The following is a 25,255-nucleotide window of genomic DNA, read 5'->3' on the forward strand; positions in this document are numbered from 1 at the left end:
ATTTTCTGTATCTGGATTAATTATTATTTGGGATGTTAAGGATTAATCTATGATTGACTGATCACTGCTACAAATTTCACGAAATCAAGAATATATGAGCCAATATGTCGGGTGTGCGGTTTCATTTGTGCACCATGTATACAGTGAGAGTGATTTTCCATATGACAGGAAAGGCATCATAAAAAGACGAGATGCTGGAGAGTGAAATAATCGGCTGTCAGGTTGCACAGACTTTCACTGTGTTTCTCTAATTAATAATCCTAATACCTGCTTAATACATTTATGTTGTAAAAAAAACCCACAAGTCGCTTGTTTAAATAAAATGTACTTAGAAGAAAAACAGGTGTTTCAAATTAATTAAACAATTAATTAATATCTGGGTTACAAATGATTGAGGACTGTGCTTAAAATTTACACCTCTAAAACTCAAATTAATATTTGTTTTTCACCTCAGACTGACAAAAAGACACAAGGTTATATTTGTACTTTAGCTACTTGAGATCTATGGTCTTGCAATGGCGCTTAAATTTCATTTGTGCTGAGAAATTTGAGGTTAATCCCACCCTAGCATCATATATATCCCACAGTGTGTGTAATACTGAGATGCTAAGTGGGCCCAAACCCCAGAGTGTCGCATTTCAAAGAGATACGTCGGGGAGAACCACACCTCAGAGGTACGACTGGGAGTAGTTACTGAAATACCAGCGTGTGGACTTTGCAGGCCATTTCAAAAGCACATTTATTTGATCAAGCTTTCTACGACGGGAATGTCTGAAGAGGACAGATGATGGAAACAGAGAAAGTTGCGAGGAAGGAGGGAGAGACCTGAGATGGAGGAGGGAAGACAGGAATAAAGATGAAGGTTGAGAGAGAAGTGCAGCAAGAGCAGTCTGTGTGCTATTTCAATACCGACACATATTCAGCTTTAACATCTTCATGTTTCTGAGCCTACATAAAGAAACCAAAGTGAGGCCTTAGACCCGACCACTTCATGGCGATATCACCGAGATCACAACAACCGTACTTCAATGGCTAACGTCAAAATAACATCTCTCTGCTGATCCAAAGTTCATACACCCACAAAAGCCACAAACCATATTCAGGCAAAGGCAGACCACTTTCACATGTGCTACGTGCTGCTCAAATACAGTTGATCATATCAGGTGATCGAGGACATTCAGCCAGCACCACATCAAACAGAAAAACAACATTCTCATGTGTTGTGAAAAGCACGAATGCCATTAGCTCCAGTGAAAGAACGAACAAGAGAGACATTATATCAAGATGTGAAATTTTGCTGCACTGGAGGCGCTCAAGTCTACTCGAAAGGAAAAAATGTCTGTCATGAAAATAATCAAGTGGAAGTTAACTTAATAAACTCCCCACTTTCACTCTCTCTGTTCTTGCAAATGGACAGAAAATGGAACTTCAGAGAAAAATGTGGGCAATTATACCGAAGGTATGACCTTTGGTGTGCATGTGTGCATGAACTCAAAGAGACTGAGAAAAGTCTCGTATGCAGGCACACACACACACATTCACGCACAGCTCAGAATGATTCTAGGCTGCGGTCCCATTGCTAACCTCAAGTCAACAAACACACATGGAACTCAGCAAAGAGCGAAAGAGACGGAGCAGGGAGAGGCCAGTGGTTATTATGCTTGGACAGAGGTTCTGTGCCGTTGTATTCTGAAGTGTGGACTGGGCCTGGTTACAACGCGGGCCGCGAAATGTATCTTTAATTGGACCGAAGTGAAACAAAGTCCAGATGGCTTTAATGGACAATATTCGCTTGAGGGACACATTTCAATTTGTCTTTCTCTCCATCTGTGTCCTGCTCTCTCACTCCCACACATTCTCCTCTTGTCCTTTACTCTTTCACTCTGCAAACTCTCTTTATTCACCCACCCTCTTCACACACTTACCTTTCTCTATTTCTATACAGAGACCATAATTTCTTATTCATCACTATTATGCCTGACCTCAGTGACATCCCCTTTCATCCCACTGTCTTCCCCATCCTTACATACCTCCCTCCCACTCTCTTATTAAAGCAGACTGAACCCTGGCATTGACTCTTTACAAGTGGCACTCAAGAATGTTTCATTGAACATTTATTCTAAAAGGTTTTGAATATTTAAGTCTTGAAATGTGCTTGAGGAGTTTTTGACAAACAGTGGAAAATATGAATTGTAGTTTGTACTGTGGAATATAAATGAATACTGTATAATCACATTATGTATTAACTGCTGAGACCTAATAGATAATGTCAGAATCACATGAGCCCACACTACGCCATGAAGGTCAGCCCTCTGGACAGTAGGGTTCATCCATCCATCCAGCCATTTTCAACACCCACTTATTTCTATTCAGGGTCACGGATTACTGGAGCCTGTTCTAGTATGCACTGGATGAAAGGCCTTACCAGTAAGACACGTCCAGGGGGTGACAATAGCGCCTCGAGATGAGGTCAGCGAAGAAGGATTCAGTCTCACGACATGCAGTCCCGTTGCCAATGACAACCCTGGTACAGCTAGTGTGGACAAGAGGAAGAGAAGGACAATGAGGATTAGGGAAGCGACCAAAAAGGTTTAAAAATGAGGCGCAATTCACAATTCACTTTCCCTGTTTATAACTCAGCGATGCATCAGAAGGCAGACAGGATGACAAAGTATACAGACTTAAACACAAAGCAGTAGTACCTGTATTTGATCATAAGGTGGCGCAGTTTTTCTGCTTCTCTGTGTCTGTCTGAATTATGCAGGTACAAAATATCAGTATGGAGAATCTGACCTGAGAGCAGGGAGATGAAGACAAACAGAGGGAGAGAAAACACAGTGTTGCTGATGAAACATTATGACGAGAGGGGGCTCAACAGACTAAACTTCATGCTATCAGCTAATGTCTCTCCACTGCATGCTGCCTGATGATGCAGCCATGCCTTAAACACATGCACATACACACACCTTTGGTGGTAAAATCAGGTCTAGCGGTGCTACATGGAATCCTCTCGGACAGAGTATTTGGCTTCATTCCTGCTTAATCAAGCAGTCCGTGCAACATAATGAAGAGAAGCATGAGTCTTCAATATATCTGTGCTAGGTCTGAATCATCATCAATAGAGCATGTGTGTGTGTCTCAGTCAGACAAAAATCAAATAAAATGGCACAAATTTGCAGGGGTACTTAAGCTGGGCAGCTGTGGTTCAGGAGGCAGAGCAGCCATCCGCTAATCAGAGGGTCGGCGGTTCGATTGCCGGACTCACACAAGTCATCTACATGTCAAAGTGTCCCTGGGCAAGATACTGAACCCAAAATTACTCCCAATGCTGTAGGCTATGCCATCAGTGTGTGAGTGTGTTTGTGTATGGTTATTGTTGCTGATGAGCAGGTGACACCTTGCACAATAGCCTCTGCCACCAGTGTATGAATGTGTGTGTGTGAATGGTTGAATGCTGACTTGTGTAGTTAAGTGCTTTGGGTGGGTGGTAAGACTAGAAAGATGCTACTGTATATAACGCCATTATCCTTAAAAACTAAGTAATATGGCTGCAAAAGTCAGGAGCAAAGGGATATAATATAAATGTGCCTACTAAATAATAATAAGAAGAACTTTATTATTAAAAGACCATATGAAAGAAGAAATATATACAACAGAAATCATCAAAAAAGGTAGAAAAAGTGAAATTATCAAGGCAAACTTAAAATTGCAGTGTAGTGTGTAAACAAATAAGATAACAGCTGTCAGGCGAAAAGATGGGATGAAGTGAATACTGTCTGCGTACACATGAGTCCAGTACACTATGTAGTCACTTACTAGTGGGGGAGAGAACTGCCAGCTTACAGCCATGTCTAAAGCCAGGGTCCACCCCCATGATGACACAGCCTCTGACTGGACACACCAACAGCCGCTGCCGGAGGTTCCGCACAAACATGGCGATCGACTCCTTCTCGGCTGTACTTGTCAGCTTAGTCCTAAAGAGAGCGAACGCACAAGAGGGGCAGAGAGAGGGGAAGAGGGAAAGATGGGCAGAAGGGGTGGGGGAACAAAAAGAGTGGAGAGAGAAGTTGAGGTCAGTCGAATGGTGAGGGCAAAAAGAAATAAAGAGAAAAAAGAGAAGGGGGAGGGATGGGGAAAGAAAAAGAGCGAGCAAGGATCCAGTGTGAATGAAAAAAGTCAAGTCACACTTAAAATACCTGTAACTCCTGGTGAGAAAGGGCAGAATGAGCCTTTTATAAGAGTCCTCCACTGCATTCTTGATGATTGCACGAAGCTCCTCTCTTGCAAACGTCCTTGGCCTCCACCTGCATTAAAATAGTGCGTGGGGTGGGGGTCTATGGGTCATCTCTACTAATAAACACAATCTATAGTAAGTAGTATAGTAAGTAAATATGGCTTCCCTCAGTCTGCAAGCTGACTCTGCACATCTGAGACATTAAAAACACCCAATCTGTGCAAGAAATCACTTATTCCAAAGATGTACTTTCATCTAGCAGGAGTGTTTTGTTGCACATTTGCTGTTGTCAAATAAGACAGCCTCATGAATAAATATAAAGTGCAATTTTCTTCCTGCAGCCTTTATCTTAACAAGATAAGTTGACTCATTTCTTTTGTGTTCCGCTTTACAAATGCTTTCGATATGTTATTGAATGTTTCTCTGATCCAAAATTCCAATAAATATGTTTAAGTGCAGGCAAATGCAGCAGTACAAATTAACGGGAACCAGAAAATCTTCTTTTTTTTGTTTGAATAAGCTGTACTTTGTGAAAAAAAAATAAAAAAATCATTACAAATTCCTTGGGTTTCTGCTCAACTCATTCATTTCTCAAGGTAAAGTCTTCACAGAATCCTTGACCATGGAACAGATTGTACAAGAGTGAGGAGCCTTCACATTTGTCTTGAAAGCAATTTAATGTTCAGTTTTTCTGCTCCAATCAGCTTCCAATTCACTGTTAATCCTTTAATACCAAATATCTAATAAATATGCATGTGTGTGTGTGTCTGTGTGAGTGTTCGCACATGCATGTGTGTGTGTTTATGTATTGTGCTTCTGACCTGTTGTTGATGCACCACCTGGTGAAATCACACTTCACTCTGTCAGGAATGTTCACCTTCACTGTCAAAATCTTCAGACTCTCCCCTCGGTTAATAGCCAGGATCTGTGCACACACACACACGTGCATACAAGCGCACGATACAAAACACGCACACACAGCCCGTCTTAAGCACAATACAATATACAGATGACACAATAAAAGCATAAACAGATTCACACAGTATTTTCCTCTGTAGCGGTTGGTGCTAATTACTAACCAAGTGATTTTTCTATCCTTTATATCTATGGTTAAGTTTGCAGTGTGATAAGTTTGCTTATGCAATTGTGAAGCTTCATTTTATTTCTTTGCAGCTGCAGTTGCGTTGCTGGACTTTCACTTGAATTAAAACTACAAAGCTCCTGGTCATTTAGACATTTACAAAACCCCCGAGCATAAAAATCTGAATCTAAAATCTACATTTTTAGAATGTCTGGTTTCTATTTGGCAGCACATTAAAGCTGTGGGAAAACAAAGCAAATATTTTTTACTAAAAACATCACTTGCGCAAATAGGGCTTAGTTTGGGTGAGACAAGGTTTCTGTATATAAAACACATATGTAAAAAAAAAAAACCTCAAAAGCACAAAAACAAAATCTTTTCACTCTCCGCACACACGTGTAAAAGTGATGAGCCTAGGAGTGTGTCCTGTGGCCGGGCCTGTTGTGTGCTGGTCCCCCCTCAGAGGAACTGTTACATGCTGTTAAGCAAACAGTAGTAAGTGTCTGACCTTTTCAGTAGGGAACCTTTAGCCCGCCACAGAACAGGGCCGAGAAACAAGACGTCAATCTGGAAACCAAGCGGAAGAAGCGAGCTGACAAATGCCACCACTACGCCACCATCAGCGCCGAGACCGCGAGGCCTACCCCCCACCCACACCCACACACGTGGTGCCACAACCATTACCACTCAGCAGCACCCTCAGACGTGCCGCAACCATATGCGACGCACACACAAATAAAAACAGAAAACACAGCTAATGGCATAGCAGAGGCAAGAATTAATGCAGTGAGCTTGCTTGAATTATGATTAAAAGTTAGATTTGTCCTCCGCTGGCATGTTTCTGCCCTGGGCTGCCGCACTGACTGATGAGATTTCTCAAACAATCTCCATCAAAGCACTGAAGTTAAACATGCTGTCGGAGGAGGGAGGCAAATACTTCTTTCTGAATTCTTACAACACAAAGCCGCCTTGTTCTGGGGTCAACATTTGATCTTTTTAAGATCATTTTGTGTAATGAAGAATGACACAAACATGTCGAGCACCACAGGCTGACTCCTTCATTTCCTACACGTAGCAAGCTGTCTGCTTGTTGAACGTGAGGATGAACAATAGTTTAAAAACTCAATATGACATCAACTAAAAATAAGAAATGACTGATAAACCAATGTTGACTGTTTTCAAGAATTCAAGAAAAATGGCACTTTTTAAGTCTCATACCAAACAATGATCTATTGATGGTCATAATACCCGAAAGAACAGAAAACAATAGAAGCTACACAGAAAAATGTGACTGTCTATACACAACTCATGCATAACACATCATTTAAATCATGTTTGTTTTTCTTAAGAAACAAATAAAATATGCAGGTTTTATTGCCAAAGCTTATCCTTCCATCTGTTGCCTCCATCATGAACATACATTTTAAGACTACATAGATAAGCACTGCTGCAAATCCACTAACCCTAACAGAAACCTCTGCTGCATCGCATCCTGTAATTTAACTGACAAAAAAAACTCAAAACCCTACATGTGGTGAACGCAACTATGCACCAGCAAAGTTTAAAAGATGTGTCTGTCTGGAGCAGTGACACGATCTGTGTCCTTGCTGTGTTTCCCTCTGTAGCTGGCCACTGTCCTCGCTGATGATAAACAGCCTAGCGTCTGTCTGCCTTTGTTTCTGCCTGGGTTGGGTCACTGGTGGGAGACGGAGGGTGATCTGAGAGGAAGGGTGATGTGAGACACAGTGAGAAGCATGCGTTTGTGTGTTAGATGGGCCACAAGTGACACAAAGCCAAGTACTGGCCAAACTCTGACAAGACCAGACAGAATGTCTTTCCTCGATACCCCTTCATCCTTCCGCCAGCCCCCAAGGGAGGGCAGCCAGCCAGCAGCTGTCCTCTCTCCATCTGTCTCCATCTCCCTCTCACCCTTTCGTTAGAGGAATACTATCATCAACACATCCATCCATCCGACGTATCAAGGAGAAACAAACAGATACACACAAAGTGACACAGCAGACTTGCACACTTTTTGACCTGCCTGACACACATGGCACACAATGTACTGTTTCAGAGCAGCACATGTAAAAACAGTTGAACACAGCTGCATACAGTGTTCCTAATAAACAATGAAATTATAACTGTAAAGCATATGGAATGTAAACTACATAAAGTGAGTATTACTCTTTAGACAGTACGATTTCAGATAAATATTGACTCTCTAAATATCAATGAGGATCAGTCACCAGAAGGGAGCACGGTCCAGCGCGATACACTGATCTTCTACGCAAACACTACTCGGGGAGAACTCACGACTCCTTCTGTCCTTCTTACTCTCTCTTCTCCTGTCCAAAAACAAACACAACACGGCATGCAGTCTGACTGCCGCTTGTGCAACAACAAACTCTAGATCAGGACGGAGACGGAGAGAGAGGAAAAGCATTTCAGCTGGCACTTACAGCACTTCAGCTTAAAACTTGGCTCTATCAAATGTTTCATGTAATTATCTCAGCTGTAAATGTTTAATATTATTAACAGTTTTAACAGCTTTATTCTTAAAATGGACAAGACGTCACTGAAAAATAGAGCTACTGTGTGTTGTTCCAGATTCTTTGGATAATTAGTTTTACATTAAAGACAAATCAATTCTGTACTGCACTCATATACCACAAGAAGTAATACCAAGATACCACATCCTTTGAGGACCCACAAACCCTCCGCATGTGTGGGACATGAGGAGTGTTCGCATGTGTGACAGTAGGAATAAACTTGTTTTTCACCACCTGTCCATCAACAAGGAGTGTTTAATTGATGAAACAGCTGCATTTACAGAAGCTCCTCTGCAGGCGAGCCCCAGACTGGAGCGTTAAACTACCGTTTGATAACAACGCAAATCGCATTAAAAATACCCCACTGCACAGTCAACAAATCCGCCCTGGCATACTCAAGAGCGTACCGGCTGCTAATAGCTATAAGGTAAATGCGTACCCTTAGAAGAAGGCAGCAAATCAAATCTGACGGAATTAAATCAGAGCTACGCATCTAAACTCGATATGTCAAATGGCTTCATGCTTTAGGACATACTGAATACAACAGCTATCTATACACCAACTTTAGATGTATCTATAAAACTCTTACATAAATCCATAACTCTCCATGATAGAAAAAATACTTTTTTAGGGCTGAAATGATTAGGTGATTAATCAGTTACTTGATCTGCAACTAATTCACTAATCGATTAATCGTTTCATTTTGAAAAGCACAAATGTCAAAGACTCACAGGTTCCAGCTTTGAAATTTTGAGAATTTGCAGCTTTTCTTTGCCTTATGTCATTGTAAAATTAAGGTCTTTGGTGTTTGGATGGTTGATCTGATGACATAATCGAAAGCATTTTAAAGACAAACGATTAATTAATCAAGAAAATAATTAACAGATTAATTAAAAATAGGAATTTGTCACAGCCCCACACTTTTTAATCCCAAAGTGAATTTGAAGCAGACAATGAACACTGAATGTTCATCCTTCTTAAGTCTTAGTACTGGCTTTACATAATATATTTGCCTTTGTTCGTCTATTCAATTAAAACTTGCCAATACCTCAACTCGAACTTTATTTCCTGTATCGTATCTTTTGTAAACTACCAGTATTAAGAATGTAATATCATTTTTACTTCATTTTGTCTGCCTCCACAGGGCGTTATTTCCCATCTAGAGGTGAACTTGCATGTTCACTGGACCAACTCTAATATGTCCCTGTCGCTCTCGTCATACAATGCCCCGTCCTTTTCCTTTAACAAACCGCCAGAGCTGGGGCTTAATAAAATGTGATAAAGAAAATGGGAAAGTGTGTGTTCGCACACATGCCTCCTGTCAAAACACATCTCCCACCTGCTTCCCCTTCCCGACAACTTGACGGCTAGAAAAGGTTCATTTTAGCCGGAGTCTGACAGCTAGCAGGGTCACAGCAGCCTGTGGATTAACGCTCCATGACAAAGGCGAGTCATCGAATTAAAGGCCTCTCATACACTGGAGAGGGGGAGCGGGGAGGGGTGGGGTGGAACAGAGGGCTGAGGTTTAGTCAGAGAAAGAGGGAGAGAGGCAGATCAAGCAAGGCAAGAGAGATAAGTGACGGACGCACCTCAGCGTCGCTCATCTGTTCACTCTCTCCCTACCTTTACCACCCCCACTCCCTTGCCCCAGCCCTCTGTCCGCCTGTGGGCCCAGCAGCAGTAGCTGTCACTACAGGAGAGCGCCTGTCAATCAAAGCTTCCTAATCCAATGGCATGTCGGCAGGGGACATGTCACATATGTTAAGAGGAGAGAATGAGGGGACTTGCAGGGTGTGCTGGTGTGTGAGCAAGTGTGTGCGCAGGCGTGTGTGTGTGTACGTGATTGCATGACTGTAGGGCAGAGCACGGTTGCCAGAGAGTGTGGTGTGGCAGAGAGGCAGCGGGTGATGGGAGCTGTGGTGACACATGAGGCCCGGGACCAACTCTGAGTAACCCACTAGTCACTAGAGGGACAGAGGGGGTGCAGAGGAAGCAGAGCAGGGCACAGGAGGGGTAAAAATGGAGGCACAGACAGGGCTAACTGCGACTGACGTGGCTAGCATTCAGAAGCGGCACGCATGAGGCAGACAGAAATGACACAAACACAAACAGATGGTGTGCATTTGTATGTGTGTGTGTGTGTGTGTGTGTGCAAGACAGAGTATCAGGCAACTATAAACACACGATCTGGCTTTAAATGACTGCTTGTATGGTCCAGCATAAGAGTAATCTGTTGTTTATTCATTTCATATGTATTTTCTTAATCTTTGTCACTTTCCCCTTAGTTACATTATAAAAGGTTGTGCTTTAATTTTGAAGGAGCAAAGCCAGAAGGAGGTAAAAAGTGGAGTGTCAGCATAGTAAAATGAAATGAAAGTGTCACTTTTTAGATGCAACCAGCAGCTGTGTAGCTCGATTTGTCGGTTTGTCAGTCAGTCTACTAAAATTTCCCCACCCAGATTTTCACCATAGGAGGCTGAAATTTAGCATGGACGTCATGTGCACACACAACATTTTTGGCACATCCCCTTTCATAACGTATGAGCCAGCCTAGACACTTGTGGGAAGCATCATTCGACTCAGTAGGTCCACAAAAATCTAGCACAAGCCTTGTCCCCTATAATTAATCCCCAACCCTTTCATAACCCATGAACCATTTGTCGTACAGCCTTGCAGGAGGCATCAATGGACCCAGTAGGTCCACAAAAATCTGTCCTCTCATTGGTCCACAAATTGCTTGAGATTGAGATAATTGGCAGACAGAGACAATGCAGACAATAACAGTAGTGTCAAACAAATGTTCATTTAAGTTCAGCAATTGTGTCTCACTCGTTGTAATTATTTAAAAGTATTTTATCAGAAAATGCAAAAACAAGAAAAAAACAAAACGATATTGGTACTGTATATCGGCCACCGACTGCCCTGCCCTCTAAATAGTGGCAATGGCCATTATTTATGCTATGAGACTGAAAACTGGTCTGTCTCACTACCTGATGGGACTGGATGCTCTTGATATTGCAGGTGAAGTCAAAGTAGAGATGGAACTTGTCAATGTCCTTGCTTTTGCTTTGCTGGGCCCCTGGTTTTTTGGCGCCTTGGAGAGATTTATCCTGCTCTTTTTCCTTTAGTGCTGCCTTGGACACAGACGACTGGATTGTCACAAAGCTGTTCTCACACCTGATGCAGCAAGAGAAAAACGCAGAGGGAAAGAGGAGAAGGACACTGTTGTTATCAGTGTAATGAGTAAAATATACTCCTGTCCCAATATCTAAGAAACACACACTATGTGAAATTCAAAAATCAAACATCACAAAAAATATGAAATGCTATGTGCGTGTGGACATGTCCTCACAATGTTTTCACATAGGTGAGTGTCTCAGGGTCTTTGGCGATCATATCAGCCAGGATATGCTCCACACCTGTAGCCACTTCTTCCAGCGATGACAGACCTGACAAAAAACATTAACACACATGCATTCTGTATTTTAAAAGAGAGTCTTGTGGACTTTTAATGAGCTCTAGTGTGTGTGTTTATGTCTCACCTTCAGTACCAGGTTTTATCCACGCCCTTAAATCCAGAGTGTGCGGTGCATCCATCAGTGTAGAGGTGGCCACCTCAAGGCCCAGCGCTTTGGCCCGCCGAGCCTTTGTTAGCTTACTGCCTTTCTTATAGGGAGTATACTACAGACAAAGACAAAAGTGCCGGACTGAGATGATCGACATGTGGACGAAAGTGCGGACACAAATTTTACAACATAACATTAATTCACATCTTAATGATAGTTATTACTTGAATATAAAAATGTGATTCTGACCACATGATCCAGCTCATCAGCTGATCGACAGCTCCTCAGGTTTTGTTCCAGTTCAGTTGTCAAAACCCCGTCCTTCTTCAGGGTCTGAATCACAGACTGGGTTTTCTTAGCTAGAGAGCTGAAGAAACACACACACACACACACACACACACACACACACATAAGATAAAGCGATACCCATTTACACATAAAACAATCACTCCCCAATTGAGGCCATTTCAGGTCTCAAAGCTTGGCCACTAGCACCATCTAGTGGTCATTATCAAATCATGAATAATGAACCAAACCCTGCTCAGCTCACAGGAGAAAACATTTTATGGCTACAGTTGTACATAAGAAACTCTTTCTGCATGAGCCACTGCATTCATTTAATGAGTGCTGGTGAGGGTATGAGTGAGTGATAGGGTTAAGGCATAAGGCATTACTTTCTTTTTCTGGCTTGATTTGAGACGTTTAATTTGCCTACCATAACTCTTCATACACCAGCTGGACGTCTCTGACGGCATCGGCGTCCATGTGGTTAATCATTTCTTTGCGGTATCGCACCATGAACGGCACCGTGTTCTCCTCACGAAGCAGCAAAATGATATTCGCACACACCCATCGCTCCACACATGACAGGATGGACAGCAGCTGAGGGCGAAGGACAAATGTAAGTAAGAAAGTAGAGTCATTGCATATAGAACTACCAATTATTAACTTTACAACAGACAAAAAAAATGTTTGTACGTGCAGCCAGTATATTTCGTTACATATAATGTGCAGCAAAGAGAGTCTTTAGATATGAGAGTGTGAATAAGAAACAGCAACTAATTTTCTCTTACATTAGCAAAACAGTGTTGTGCATAATGTTGGAGGAAGGAAAATAATATGCAGGACTGTGAAGAAAATGTATGTTCTCCATCGCCTTCACTGTTGGTGGCAGGTCATTTTACTGTTTAATAATTTTGTATGTATTGTAAGCTATAAGTAACTACCAATGTGCACACACTCACTGTAGGTGTCCAACTCTATGAATAAATAGCTGCTTGAGGCAGAGTGCTTTAAGAAATGATGAAAGAACAACTTGCAGTTCAGTGTTTGGGCTGGTGGTCACCTTCACACTGCCCACACATTTCAGCAACAACATAATGATTTCCCATAATGAAAAAAACAGTTCCCACTTCCCTCACATAAAAAACAGCATCATAACCAACAATACCTCTATCAAGTCCCAGTTCATATTGAGTTCATTTGTCAGACTTTGTGCTTTTGAAGATGCTAAAGCAGTTGTTTGTCCCAGGCAGGCACCGCTGGTCTTCTGTTTCTTTTGACAGGGCTCATCAAATGTGAAATCCTCCTCTTCCACTTTCTCTTTCTTTGCTGTATGACCAGCCAATGAAGACCCCTCGCCTGCCCATCTGTCTGTCTGATGGGCTTCTGGCACGATAAATGACAGCCTCTATGAGAAAACATAAAGAAAGGAGGGAAAAAAGCATTGAAAAAGATTAGAGATTAGTGATGCGATATGTACTTGTGTAACATCAGCCATAAACAAAACAGAGCTTGAATTTCCATCCATCCATCCATCTTCTATACCACCTATCCCTTTCGGGGTTGCAGGGGGGGCTGGAGCCTATGCCAGCTGTCAACGGGCGAGAGACAAGGTACACCCTGGACCGGTCGCCAGCCGATCGCAGGGCAACATATACACAGACAACCATTCACACTCACACTCACACCTAGGGGCAATTTTAGAGTCACCAATCGCATGCACGGGAAGAACATCCCCGCCTGGGGATCGAACCGGCAACCTTCTTGCTGTGAGGCACGCACACTACCTGCTGCGCCACCGTGCAGCCATAGCTTTAATTTCTTTATATAAAATGTTACAAAGAGAAAGACAACTCAGCAAAAAATAACCAGATTTATTCAACTGACTGCTCTACATGCAGCAATTTTGGGGGGCACAGTTCAATATAATCTACTGCTAGTTTATGGCTGAACTAGCAGTAAATTATAACAACAATTGCTGGTTATAATTGTTACCTCCTCCTTCATTCTGACACTTGTCCCACTTTCTTTGGCCATCTCGTCCTCTGGACAATCTGTCTGGTTTTCTCCATCCATATCCGTCTGGTCCTCATATTTTTTTTTCCTCTTTGTTCCAGCTAACCCACGTGGACCAGAATCCTTCAGAACTTTAGCTGCCAGCGATTTTCGCTCTGCTGCAGGTTTGCGCAGCGCCCGTGGTTTTGGATCTTTAAGCACTTTGGGAGCTTTAGGCTGTTTGGGTGCTTTTGGCTCCTTTGGTTTAGCAGTTCTCTTAGCAGGTGCCTTCTGCTCCCCGGCTGCAGGGTCTCTGGCAGTCTTGCTGGGGGCTTTTGGTTTTGGTTCTGGTGGTCTCCATTCCTCACTATTCTCGTCACTACTGACTGTTTGGGCAAATGACCTGATGGCAAAGAATGAACAAAATGGAAAATCAGCTAATTCCTTTTAAAGAAGAGAAAATAGCTCTTTCTGCTAAAGTAGTGTAAATAAAGGTTAGCCTCTCTAATGGATTAGACATTGTTATTTGTACAGTCTAACAATATGAGTAAAACCAGTACAGAAAACGAATGAATGAATGAATGAATGAATGAATGAATGAATGAATGAAAAATCACTCACAGGTCGGAGTCCATGTCTCTGTAATCTACAGCTTTGGCAGTTGTTGCTCGGGGTTTTCGCATCATCTGTAAGACAAGGTGTTTAGGTAGCTAGCTAGCGTGACACCAAATCCGTACCATTCAAATCACATCATTTAGATAACTGACGCAATAAAGGTGGTGATAATAGTACATAATGATAAACTGTCGTCAGAAACGTAAGATGTTATCGTTGGTAGAAGTGTAACGTTAGTTAGTTACAGGTAACCCACAGGTTAGCTAGCAAACGCTATACAGAGTGTCGTTACCCAGCAAATTCAATTAAACAGAGAGCAAGTACATTTAATTTGTGCTAACTTTAGAACCAATGTTTAATTTGCTGAAGCAGACACGAGCTTCTAAAAGTTTGCTAGCTATCACGAACAACTTTGGGCTACCTAGCTAGCTGCTATTTCAAATTTGGCGCTTCACGCTGACGCTAGCAAATGTGGCTGGCTAAATGTAGCGACAGCGCGGCATATTAATTTATAATACTTTGTCCCCGCGTGGCATTAAGATTAACAACCTGCTGTACTTTCATACCTTTGAAAATGCTCAAATTGTTTGCGGTATTCCGTTGGAAATCGTAGCTGATGAGGTGTGAATGCGTGCTTCCTGCAACAGTCCAGGGTCAACCAATGACAACAAGGCAAAAGTCTTAAAGGGGAAAAACTTGGCTGTATCGTCTTCCTCTTTGGTTGAATTAAGCTAGAGCGCTCCTTATCGCCACCGACTGGATTGGAGGGTATTGCAGTCGATTGGCAATTAAAAAAAAGTCTCACACTTTGGTTTCACCAAGATTACGAAAATTGTGATTTTAAAATCAGCCTCTCCTGCTCATATCCCTCTTTTCCACCTGAAAATAAACTCAAACAAGATGGCAGGGAAACTTAGAACCAATCACTGTATCTTTGTGTTTGACCCTGATTATAAGGAAACTGTTTTTGACTTACTGTAATCTTTCAATTACATCACTGCATTCCCCTGTGGCCCCCACCGAGCTTTCACTTCCTTTAATAAGCTATCACTTTTCAAACGTCAAATTTCTATTGTATCTCCATTTGATGTAACTTCTTCTTCCCCTGAAGTCAAAGACAAAACAAATAAAAATCTGAACACTTGTGTTTGCTCAGTACTTACGTGATTGCCTACTTTGTTATGTTTGTCCATGCAGTGAGAAGCAGGACAGTATCCATCAGATGTTTGGACCAGTCTAGGTCAAATTTCCTGTGATTGTGGAGCAGTTTCTGCCAAATTTTTATCATCTTTGATTAAAGAAATGTTGCTCACTGAATTAATTTAGTAAATCTAACAAACTTACGAGGTCAGCATGGACACAGAATTTACAAATATGTACACATACACACTTAGAGTAGATATTCAGAAGTCTATCCTTATTTCTGTGTAATCCTTTGGGCACTTCCTCCATGGAAAAGACATGATAATGGGACATCATAACAATTTGATAACTATCTAAATCTGAGGTTTGCTGGGGCATATGTGACCTAAAACTGGGTCACAGGTTAGGAAGAGAATTGTGTCATAAAGATATTGTGATTTAAGTATTAAGGCCATAAACAGGAACCTACAGTGCAGAAATCTCACTACAGATGTAATAAAATTCCAACCCAAAGATAATGGCAGTACTTGAAATTAAAAGACAATATCACTAATGTTAAAATACAAATACTAATAATAGTAATACATCAATTATCTATAATGTACTATGCTAAATTTATAACCCATGGTACATTTATCCAGTTTGGCTTCAGTTATCTCTTTGAATGCTTACAAATTTAATTTGTTTCCTATTCATTGCTGTGTCATCATCTGTCATCAAAAATTCCATTAATCACAGATTTTAACAACATGCAGATATATAGTCGCCACAAAGCTCTCAAACAACTGTCTCATGATCGCTAAACATCGTTGTACTCTGCCCCTGGTAACAGATGACGCGTCAACAGAAGGAACCAATCAGAAATTCAGTTTGAAAGAAACGCACTCAGAGCAGAATTTGGTTGTTCAGGTTGAGTGTCTGGGGGTTTTTCCAGCCTGTCGCTTTCAGTTCCTTCAGTCTCTCGCCAGCTTTAAAGGTAAAAACTTCACTGAAGTCTGTCACTGAGATTTGTGAAACAGCTTGAAACCTGACCTGAAATAAGGTATGTAATGTGTATGTGTGTGTGTAGGGGTTGTCTTGTGAGTAGCATCATACTTTCTGTATTTAAACACTCATGTATGGGTGTGTGTTTACAGGTTTGTGTGAAGATGTCGGACCCCGAGACCCAAAGCCAGCCGCTCATTGGAAGTCAGGCAGCCATCAATGTGCCATCGGCACAGAAGTAAGGACTGTGTTTCCACTTGTTTTTCTATCTTTATGGGGTCCCATGACCAGGACCAAAAAGCTAGTCCCACAAAGTCAGCTATTCTCTGTAAATAAGGTCCCTGATGTGGGTGTTAGCAACTGAGAAATCATCTAAATTCTCTCAAATTCTTGTGTGTGTGTTGTGTTGGTGGGACCAAACCATATGAGCCATTATTCATAATTTATCTCATTTAGGACAAACTGCAGGAGTGCAGCACAACATTCTGCACCCTGTTCACAAGCATCCTCAATGGGCACCTCTGGTATCTTTCTGGGATGTACTCACGTGAGGGGGGCGTATAGTCAGTCTGTTTTCGCTTCATTATTCCAATCCTGACAAACTGTATATATTTTAATTTTCAGGCAACCTTTTTGTGAACCACAGTGCTTTCAATGCATATTTTCTACCTTCCAATCAGCCACTGATTTCCGTTCATTGCCATTAAAATCAATTAGCAGACACTTGTTCGATCTTACTGAACAGTAAAGTAACTGAATGTAAACAAATGGCTGTGTGAAAAGCAAGAAAAATCAATCGAAACACTCAGCGGAAGTCAAAAATTGTCAACACTCATGCAAAGTATGCACAGAGGTGTGGATAAGGAAGTAACATTTGCGAAAACAAGGGTACAGACCTTGGGATGGGATGTCCTCATGCATATTTTTTAATGTGTTTTGTTTTCGTCAGTAAATACCATTTTAATTAAAAAAAAAAACTATTTAAAGATTTTAGCGTCAAGTCATTACAGAATGGACACACCTGTTAGCTGAGGTTTACTGAGAGAACACACCGTTAATGTGATTTTCCAAAGGAGGTTTTGAATTGCGCATTTAAAAAAGCGCCGACACAAAAAATCCTGCGCTTTCACGCAAGTGTCTGCTTGGCAACAGGTGATTCCATCGCTCAGTGGGTGGGGGCGTGTTGGGGACGTGTTGGGTGTAGTATGTACCAGGGCTGAATTTCTGTTTCAGGGAATTTTCTCTCAACCAAGCTTCATCCTCAGTGAAGTTCCTCATACTTTGTTTTCTCTTCTGCTCCCTCGCCTTCACATCTACCTCTCTCTTCACCTTCCTCACAGGAGTTAGTCCCTGTAGTCAGTCTTTATTTTCTCATTTTCACCCTGACTCCATTTTAACATATATATATGTCCAACAACTCCCCTAAAATGAAAGGTGTTCCTCCTCTTGCCCTGCAGCGGCCGCTCCTCCCGGGCCTATAAGGTGGCAGGTTTGACCCTGTTGGCCTGTGTCCTGATTGCGGGTCAGGCCATGATCGCCTACTTCCTCCTCAGCCAGAGGAGCGACATCAGATCCCTGGAGGAGCAGAACGACAACCTGAAGACTGAGCTGACGAGGGGAAGATCTGGTCAGGGGGCCAAGTTCAGCTCAGGTAAGAACAGATACACTGACACCAGCCGAATGTCTTGCACTGATGATGACAAAGCAGTGCTGGGGATGTAACGGCTCCTTTTTCTGATCTGATTGGACTTTCCAAACGTTGCATCTGGAGGATGGATGAAAGGAAAAATATTTATCCTCACACCTCTCATGCACACCGTCACTCTGTCTAGTTGTAGATGCTGTTCCTGTGAGGATGCACGTGCCCATGAAGGCCCTTCCTGCGCTGATGGACGACTCAGTGGACGAGGTAAAATAGTTTCAAAAAGTTTTTTTACATAATCTAATCTTTTTGATACAGATTTTTATTCAGCATCAGCCTGTAAATATGCTGATACAGATTTTTCTCAGTTCTCTGTTTTGTGTCACTGATCGTCTTGCAGGAGGCTTCCACTGGAGTCCCAGAAAAACCAGGTATGTTCTACATATATATGTATATTCATCAGTCATGTTTCCTACAATCAGTCATGGCTCTTCTCCAATTTTCTGTCAGACAGGTGATTTAACGCCTCTCTTCTCCTCTCCCAGACATTGGGCAGGTTACTAACTGCCAGCTGGAGGCCGCAGGTTTGAAGGCTGTGCAGGTGCCAGGTTTCCGCCCCAGCTGTGACGAGCGCGGCCTCTACCAGGCCAAGCAGTGCTACGGGGACCTCTGCTGGTGCGTGAACCCAGCCAACGGGATGACGGTCCCTGGCTCTGTGAACAAGAACTCAGCCAGTTGCAGTCAAGCTGTTGTCGCAGGTGAGACGGGATAACTGGTCACAGAGTCAGACTGAGAATAGATTTTTGACAATTAGAAACTAAATACTGCACTTAAGTTTATTTAAAGCATCTGACATATGACATTTCGTTATTGTCCATCACTGATTGTACTTTGATGCAGAATTAAAAAGTCATTTATGTTGTTAAATTTAATTATTTTAGAATTTAAGCTACAATGTGGTTGACAGCCATGTTTCTGTGTTTGTAGGCAGCATGAGCAACGTTTTCGCTGCCTGATATTAATGCCTGATACTGTGGTGAGTACATATTTGGTGTTCCTCTGATTCACTATGGACATAGTCGTATATAAATATCCGAGCAGCGCTGTATGTAGGATGTGATTTGTGCCTCTGTAATGTATTTTAATGCAGTTTAACTCTGAAGATGTGCATTTTGTCAGACTTTGAATATTTACACATTATTGGAAAGGGAAGTTTTTAAATGGAAATTATTTGGTGTTGTTAAAACTTTGAATTAAATAGATTTTGTCTTTTTTTCTGGGAAATTGAAGCTGATGAAATCTCTTCCAGAGACCAGCAACGGTGGAGTCCAAATCATAACTTTGCCACAACTTTGCAAACTTATAATGCCCATCATATCTGTGGTGCTTGTTAAGCTAATGGGGTTTCATAAACTGCTGAGAAATTATCAAATTAAAACCATTTATCTGCTTGCTATCATTTTTTGGCCTTATTGCAACTCAAATTTTCTTTTTTTCTTTTTTTAATGGGTAGTAAAGGTTAATGATTTGTGTTGTAAACTTGTTTTATTTTATTAGTAGCAGCTGAGTTTGTTAAAAAGAAACTATTTTGTATGTTGGAAGTTTGCACAGTGAATTGAAAATATCAGCATGGGCCAAGGGGCAGTTCAGTGGAGTGTGGGCAGATGGTAAAGATTAAATATTCATATATTTAATATATATTTATGAAAAGTTAAGTATTGGCAATGAAAACCATCAGCCCACTGCCCCTTTACAAAAACACATTCTGACAAACAGTGTGGTCACCTGGATGTTTGGCTAAGACTGAGGGGATGAAAGTGATTAAAGAAATACTGGCACACATTTGATAAACCAATAATAATGACACAACTGTGAACTGTGTTTCCACCATTTATTTGAACTACCCAAATAAACTTCTTAAAAGACAGTTTCGGTCATTTTCCTTTACAATAACACAACAGGATTTCAGACTGTTAAGCTGGACACTGCTACACTGATGTGCAGGAGTGAAAACCCATGACGACGAGACACATTAGCCGGTGAGATAAACCATCATTTGACCCGCCATATTTTATATTCCACAGAATATCAGGCCTTAAAAGAGAGGTATTACTTAAAAACAAGAAAAAACATGCAAAAGCATAACAGGAAATTAAGAAAGTAAGAGCATGCAGTACAAAGACAGCAACACAATGATTGTCAATAGGCACAAGTTGTTTCTGGGTTCCGGTTACCAAACGTACAGTCCATGTCGTTTTCTAACGCACCATCCAGTCACAGAAAAACTACAGTGAGCACAACCTCAATCTGAGCTCAGATATGCTTCTTCTTTATGGCTTTTCAACGGCAGCGATGATGTCGTATCTTAAAAACAATCTTAGTGGAGTTTAACATTTCTTAAAATGTGCTGAAAAAGTTTGAGAAACAAGGTTTTTCCTTCTCAAATCTGTGTACTGTAGCGTTTACATGTATCAAACAGGATAGTTTTAGAGGAGCTGTAGTTTTAATCTGGTAGAAACTTGCAGTGGAATATATGACTATATATTTCAGTAATTTTGTGCAGCACTGTTGCACAATAGCGAACAGGCTAGAAACCGAATTTTTGGGTTTCAATCGTTAGCTAACAAAAAAAGTACATTTTTAGGTGAAATACTGCCCAGAACATTTTAAATTAAAGTCCTAACGCATGTCTGCCAGGTGTTTCTGTCTGCTTCAGGTGTCAGACTGGCATCCTGCAGCAACGACACTGTTTATGGACATAATATTAGCATTTTCCAGTTAAAATCTCTCTTCCTTAAAAAGGACAAACATCTTACAATCCATCAAAACATGCTGCTGACACAACTTTGACAGGTTTGGTATTTGCGGGACAAAAAACAAAATCATTGATGGCTGCAAAACAAAACAACAGTTTTAAATCCCTACAATTCATACAAGTGCAAATGATGAACTAGTTTCCAGCATATGAAGTAGGCAGCCAGAGCCCATCAGGAAAGGCTATTGCACACATGGCATGAGATGATATCAAGTCCAGACCAGAGTAGGCACTCTTAATATATATCTTACATAAAATACTTTAATAAACACTTCCCTGTTTTGTGAAAACTCTCGAGTGCAATTAAAAACTAAATCTTTACACAAAATTCCACTTTGGCATACATTTTCCTTTGAGAGTCCGTTAACTGTTGTCCAGCAGACTGAAGTCTGAATGACTGCTTTTAGTGAGAGGTGCAACACACAGAGAAATATCACATTCATTTAAGGGAATCATTTTCCTTATTTCTTAATGGAGTGTCATTTATGGAGTCATTTTTACAATTACAAAGCAAATGACATCTCTGAAAAGTCTACCTGACATTATTTTTTATGACCCTCTACAGAGATGAGGACTGTAACTTAAAAATAAAAAGGTTATACCAAGGTTAAAAATTGACCTAGAATCTCAGGGGGGCTTGTTGACACATCATACCACAACGCAGACTTTGCTCAAACACCTGCAAAAAGCGTGAAAACTAACGAGAACCATGATGGGTTGAGACAGGTTTGACACTGAAGAGCACCATGAGATGTGAGATGAGACTATTTTACATGCTCTGTCACCCCCTGAGCAAATAAATGTAAATAAGTAAAGACTGCTATGATTGATTTCTGACCACTAGAGGGCAGAAGACAACAACAACGGTGACACATTTCTAAAACTCTCAATTTGTCTGAGCAGGAAAAGAGAGTGGTGGCTTTGGTGAGAGCAATACAGCGGCTGTTTCCAGTTAAACAAAAAGGGTCTTTCTCTTAAAAAAGAGGTCTGTCTTTGTAGGGATCCTTTCCATAATGTTGTCAGACACTTAGAATAACAGCCCTCTGAGCCTGTCAGTGGCAAAAACAAACACTTTTAGTAGGCGTACACTGATGGGGCATCTACAGGGATTAGATTGCAGCACTCTCGCTCAACACTGGATGAATTTCAAAGACTGCCGTCCCTGTTAGCCACTTAGACACAAAAACATGGGAAAATATGGTCCATAAACACAGACAATATTGAATTAGAACTTCTCCTCGAGGACCTCGCAGGGTTGAGGTCGGAAATCAATTATAGCAGCTATGAAGATTCTATTATAGGCCACACTTTGTTTAAAGATCAATCAGTGACCATATTAGAAAGCGTCCTGTGTTTAAATTAAATGAGTTGAAATCCTTTCCATGTGCATATTAATTTGCTCTATTGCACTATTGCTCTATCAGATGGATATGCTTCAACTGAATACCAAAAAACCATACCCTTAAGTTGGCTTTCTACCTTAGAATTGTTATTACTCACCCATGTGGGAGGTGAAAATAACTAACTACTGTTTGGTTTCTTTCTTTTGAATCTGTTCCCATGTGCAGCTGTATTGGTACCCTCCTCTTGTAGATGTCCTCCACCCTCCATTCTTGCCTCCTGGTAGTTTTCTTCCTCTCATCTCATTTTTGTCCTCCTCTCAGGTTGCGTATGTAGTCTTTGACGGTGTTTTCAATGTTGGGAACGGCATAATTTTGTGCTGCATAGATTCCTGTGCACGTTCCTACAGCGACACCCATTAACGCTGAGGAGCGTAGCCTTGCAACAATGTACCCGGCCAGAAAGCCCTTCAGGAAAGGAGACGCCAGCAGACTACCTCCCTAAGGAGGAAAGGAGAGGAGAGATTAGACCTGGTACTTAGTAGCCTGACCAGTGGCTTTATATCTGCATCTACAGATGTGCAATTTTCATATGTTTCTACAACTGCCTGGCCGGTGAGCATGATCCAGGCTGTGTAATCTGAGCATGTACATATTAGTGCCAGTGTGAGCCTTACCGGAGGAACCCCAGCCTGTATCTCATCCTCCACCCGTCTCTGGATGTCTTCCAGCTGGTCCTTAAGCTCCACCAGGTCCTTGAGCTGGCCTAGAGGACTCTGCAGACCCATGCAAGGATACACACAGAGACAAACGTGCAACAGGTTAGAGTCCCGGACCAAGGTTTCCCAAAACATAGAGCGAATCTAGACATTGATGAGGGTATTAAATCACATCGGAACAAGTAAAGAAAAAATCATTTACATTAACAGATCATTTTAACTTCGGCGATCAAAGATAAGAATGCTCGCCAATATGGACCATTTATCAGCTAGTGTATTCAATAGTTATGTTGCCCTAATTTTCCCGTTTATTAATGGAAAACATCAAACAACAACAAAGCTAACTTTAATAGAAACTTCCGCTTACTAGGAATAAACTTGATTTTACTAATAAGACAAAGTCTGCGAGTTATACCATCTAATCCTCTTGGTAATTCAATTAGGTGTTAGCGACAACAGACATTATTATTATCATCCAAATCGATGATAATAGCGACAACAGACACTATTATTATCATCCAAATCGACTATTCTCTTTGGTTAAGAGGTCGCGTTAACTAATTCACCAAACACCGCAACAGCTAGCACACACTGTACTCCTGCCATCTAAGTTTGACTAACGTTAGCATGATTTAGAAAGATGGGGTTCTTTTACAGTTAGAGATAAATTATGCTTATAGGCCATGATTCCCTCGTTTGCAAACCGGTTGTCTCCTCTCTTTTTTTTTCAAGTTCTTTCTAAGTTAGCTAACGTTAGCTAGCAGCTTGTGTCAGCCAATTTAGCCTTAAATTAGCAGTCACACATCAGTTCATTTTTTTCTTTTCACAGCTTAATATTTTTGCGTTCACAGCACTGTAAACCACTTTAAAACACAGCCGATGTATAGCGTAATTACATTCATGTAGGTGCTTATGGCAACTAGACAATTAACCTAACTTTATTGACACGTAAATTAGCTTTCACTAAGCTAAGACAACCACCGCGATAGCCTGGTTTATGATACTTTATTAGATATCGTTAGCAGCTAACGCTAATGAATGACTACTGAATGACGCTGTAAGTTAGGCAGGTTGTTCTAGTAAAATAGTAACACAAAGTATCTACGGTGTAAAGTTAGCGTAAAAAGTTGAGGACGCCGACCTTGTCATTTGCCATAGTTTGACTTGTTTTAGTGTGTTGATACTTCCGCCTCCTCGCTCTTCTTCTTCTCCTTGTGGCCTTGTTGAAAATGGACGTGACTGCCCTCAACCGGTACTTCACGGAACCACCTGTTTTCACATTTTCTCCACACTTTGTAGCCTAATAACTTTAATTAAGGAAGAATAAAACTAAGAATAATAATAATAATAAAAACTTTCAAAGACTGGCTTGCTCATAAAAAATAAGGATATATTGTATGTGTGAATACTCTTTCAGGCTTGTTATAATTGAACAATCATTTTCCTACAGACAAAAACCAGCTCACATTATCCTTAGATCTCATTAAGACCAAATTCCGAGTTCAAATATAATACACGAGTTACCTTAGACAGTCTGATGCTGTTCAATAGTCTCTATATTGTGTTTTGTAAAGCAAATTCTGCAACACTGTCTGTATTTCCACCCACCTCCACATGTTTTGAAACTGTCAATATTCCCACCATATTGCAAAATGTCTCAGATCAAGCACTTTATCCTCTTATTAGTGAATAAGCCATATGCTGCATTAAATTGTCAGTGTATGCCTCAGATTTACATATTGTCCAATAGTGGTTCATACAAACCTCTTTGCTGATTGGGAGGAAGCTGAGAGGAATCAATCCAATTAACTCAGGCTTCCTCTGGTGCTAGAGAGTCTGCTTGAGACGGGGGAAAGAGTGAGCGAGACTTGGAGTAAACAATTAGACAGAGAAGAGTGTCACAGACGCAAAGAGTCATACTCATTAATCAGAAATGGTAAATTTGCACTGTTTTGAAACATCACTGCAACCATTCACAGCCTGAAGAAGGATTGGAAGGATTAAATAGAGGAGCACTTTCCCAAAGAAACACCATTACACGATTTTAGCGATTGCATGGACTGAGTTGGATTGAAAAGACTGTGGGCCCTTCAAGTTGAAATTAACGGGTCACTTTCGAGAGCCTGGGCGACGGGTCACAAGTGTGATTTGCAGAGAGACTGTGAAAGTGAGAACAAATGGCAGAACTTGGAGTCACAGGAAGAGGCTGAGAAAGATAGAGAGGGGAAGCAGCAAGAGAGTGATTGCCATCTGATAGATAGGAGGAGAGAGACAGACATATACTGCAAGG

General features: G+C 41.3%; 3 protein-coding genes across 3 annotated transcripts in view; 1 reads left to right on the forward strand and 2 right to left on the reverse strand.

Moving 5' to 3' along the window:
• The window catches only part of srbd1 (S1 RNA binding domain 1), a 53,374-nt gene extending 38,393 nt beyond the window's left edge, over positions 1–14,981 (reverse strand). Inside the window, exons 1-14 of the mRNA XM_070977580.1 lie at positions 14,889–14,981; positions 14,329–14,393; positions 13,708–14,110; positions 12,881–13,120; positions 12,146–12,312; positions 11,680–11,797; positions 11,407–11,545; positions 11,217–11,313; positions 10,855–11,041; positions 5,056–5,159; positions 4,197–4,304; positions 3,817–3,974; positions 2,703–2,793; positions 2,426–2,533 (exon numbers count right to left, since the gene is read on the reverse strand). Coding sequence (XP_070833681.1) covers positions 2,426–2,533; positions 2,703–2,793; positions 3,817–3,974; positions 4,197–4,304; positions 5,056–5,159; positions 10,855–11,041; positions 11,217–11,313; positions 11,407–11,545; positions 11,680–11,797; positions 12,146–12,312; positions 12,881–13,120; positions 13,708–14,110; positions 14,329–14,393 — 1,985 coding nt within the window. The 5' untranslated portion in view covers positions 14,889–14,981. The remainder of the gene's footprint in view (positions 1–2,425; positions 2,534–2,702; positions 2,794–3,816; positions 3,975–4,196; positions 4,305–5,055; positions 5,160–10,854; positions 11,042–11,216; positions 11,314–11,406; positions 11,546–11,679; positions 11,798–12,145; positions 12,313–12,880; positions 13,121–13,707; positions 14,111–14,328; positions 14,394–14,888) is intronic.
• A 1,398-nt stretch (positions 14,982–16,379) lies between these two features.
• cd74b (CD74 molecule, major histocompatibility complex, class II invariant chain b) lies at positions 16,380–20,018 on the forward strand. Its single transcript, XM_070978436.1, has 8 exons — positions 16,380–16,507; positions 16,602–16,687; positions 17,907–18,100; positions 18,282–18,358; positions 18,492–18,522; positions 18,637–18,849; positions 19,079–19,127; positions 19,382–20,018. The coding sequence occupies exons 2-7, from the start codon at positions 16,614–16,616 to the stop codon at positions 19,105–19,107; spliced, it is 618 nt and encodes a 205-aa protein (XP_070834537.1). The 5' UTR covers positions 16,380–16,507; positions 16,602–16,613; the 3' UTR covers positions 19,108–19,127; positions 19,382–20,018.
• Positions 19,904–24,155, reverse strand: LOC139341760 (SLC35A4 upstream open reading frame protein-like). The gene is made up of 3 exons (XM_070978437.1): positions 24,107–24,155; positions 22,924–23,022; positions 19,904–22,747 (listed from the first exon to the last, which is right to left on the reverse strand). The coding sequence occupies exons 1-3, from the start codon at positions 24,119–24,121 to the stop codon at positions 22,550–22,552; spliced, it is 312 nt and encodes a 103-aa protein (XP_070834538.1). The 5' UTR covers positions 24,122–24,155; the 3' UTR covers positions 19,904–22,549.
• Between the last annotated feature and the right edge of the window lie 1,100 nt (positions 24,156–25,255).

The sequence above is a fragment of the Chaetodon trifascialis genome, chromosome 13 (genome assembly GCF_039877785.1).
Source record: "Chaetodon trifascialis isolate fChaTrf1 chromosome 13, fChaTrf1.hap1, whole genome shotgun sequence".
Taxonomy (NCBI): Eukaryota; Metazoa; Chordata; class Actinopteri; order Chaetodontiformes; family Chaetodontidae; genus Chaetodon; species Chaetodon trifascialis.

What these genes read in the sequence shown, in the direction of transcription:
- cd74b (XM_070978436.1), top strand. Translation starts at nt 16,614, where the DNA reads ATGTCGGACCCCGAGACCCAAAGCCAGCCGCTCATTGGAAGTCAGGCA. An exon ending in TGGAGTCCCAGAAAAACCAG is followed by an intron (nt 18,523 to 18,636) that starts GTATGTTCTACA and finishes CTCCTCTCCCAG; the next exon opens with ACATTGGGCAGGTTACTAAC. An exon ending in CAGTCAAGCTGTTGTCGCAG is followed by an intron (nt 18,850 to 19,078) that starts GTGAGACGGGAT and finishes CTGTGTTTGTAG; the next exon opens with GCAGCATGAGCAACGTTTTC.
- LOC139341760 (XM_070978437.1), bottom strand. An exon ending in TACAGGCTGGGGTTCCTCCG is followed by an intron (nt 22,748 to 22,923) that starts GTAAGGCTCACA and finishes TTTCCTCCTTAG; the next exon opens with GGAGGTAGTCTGCTGGCGTC.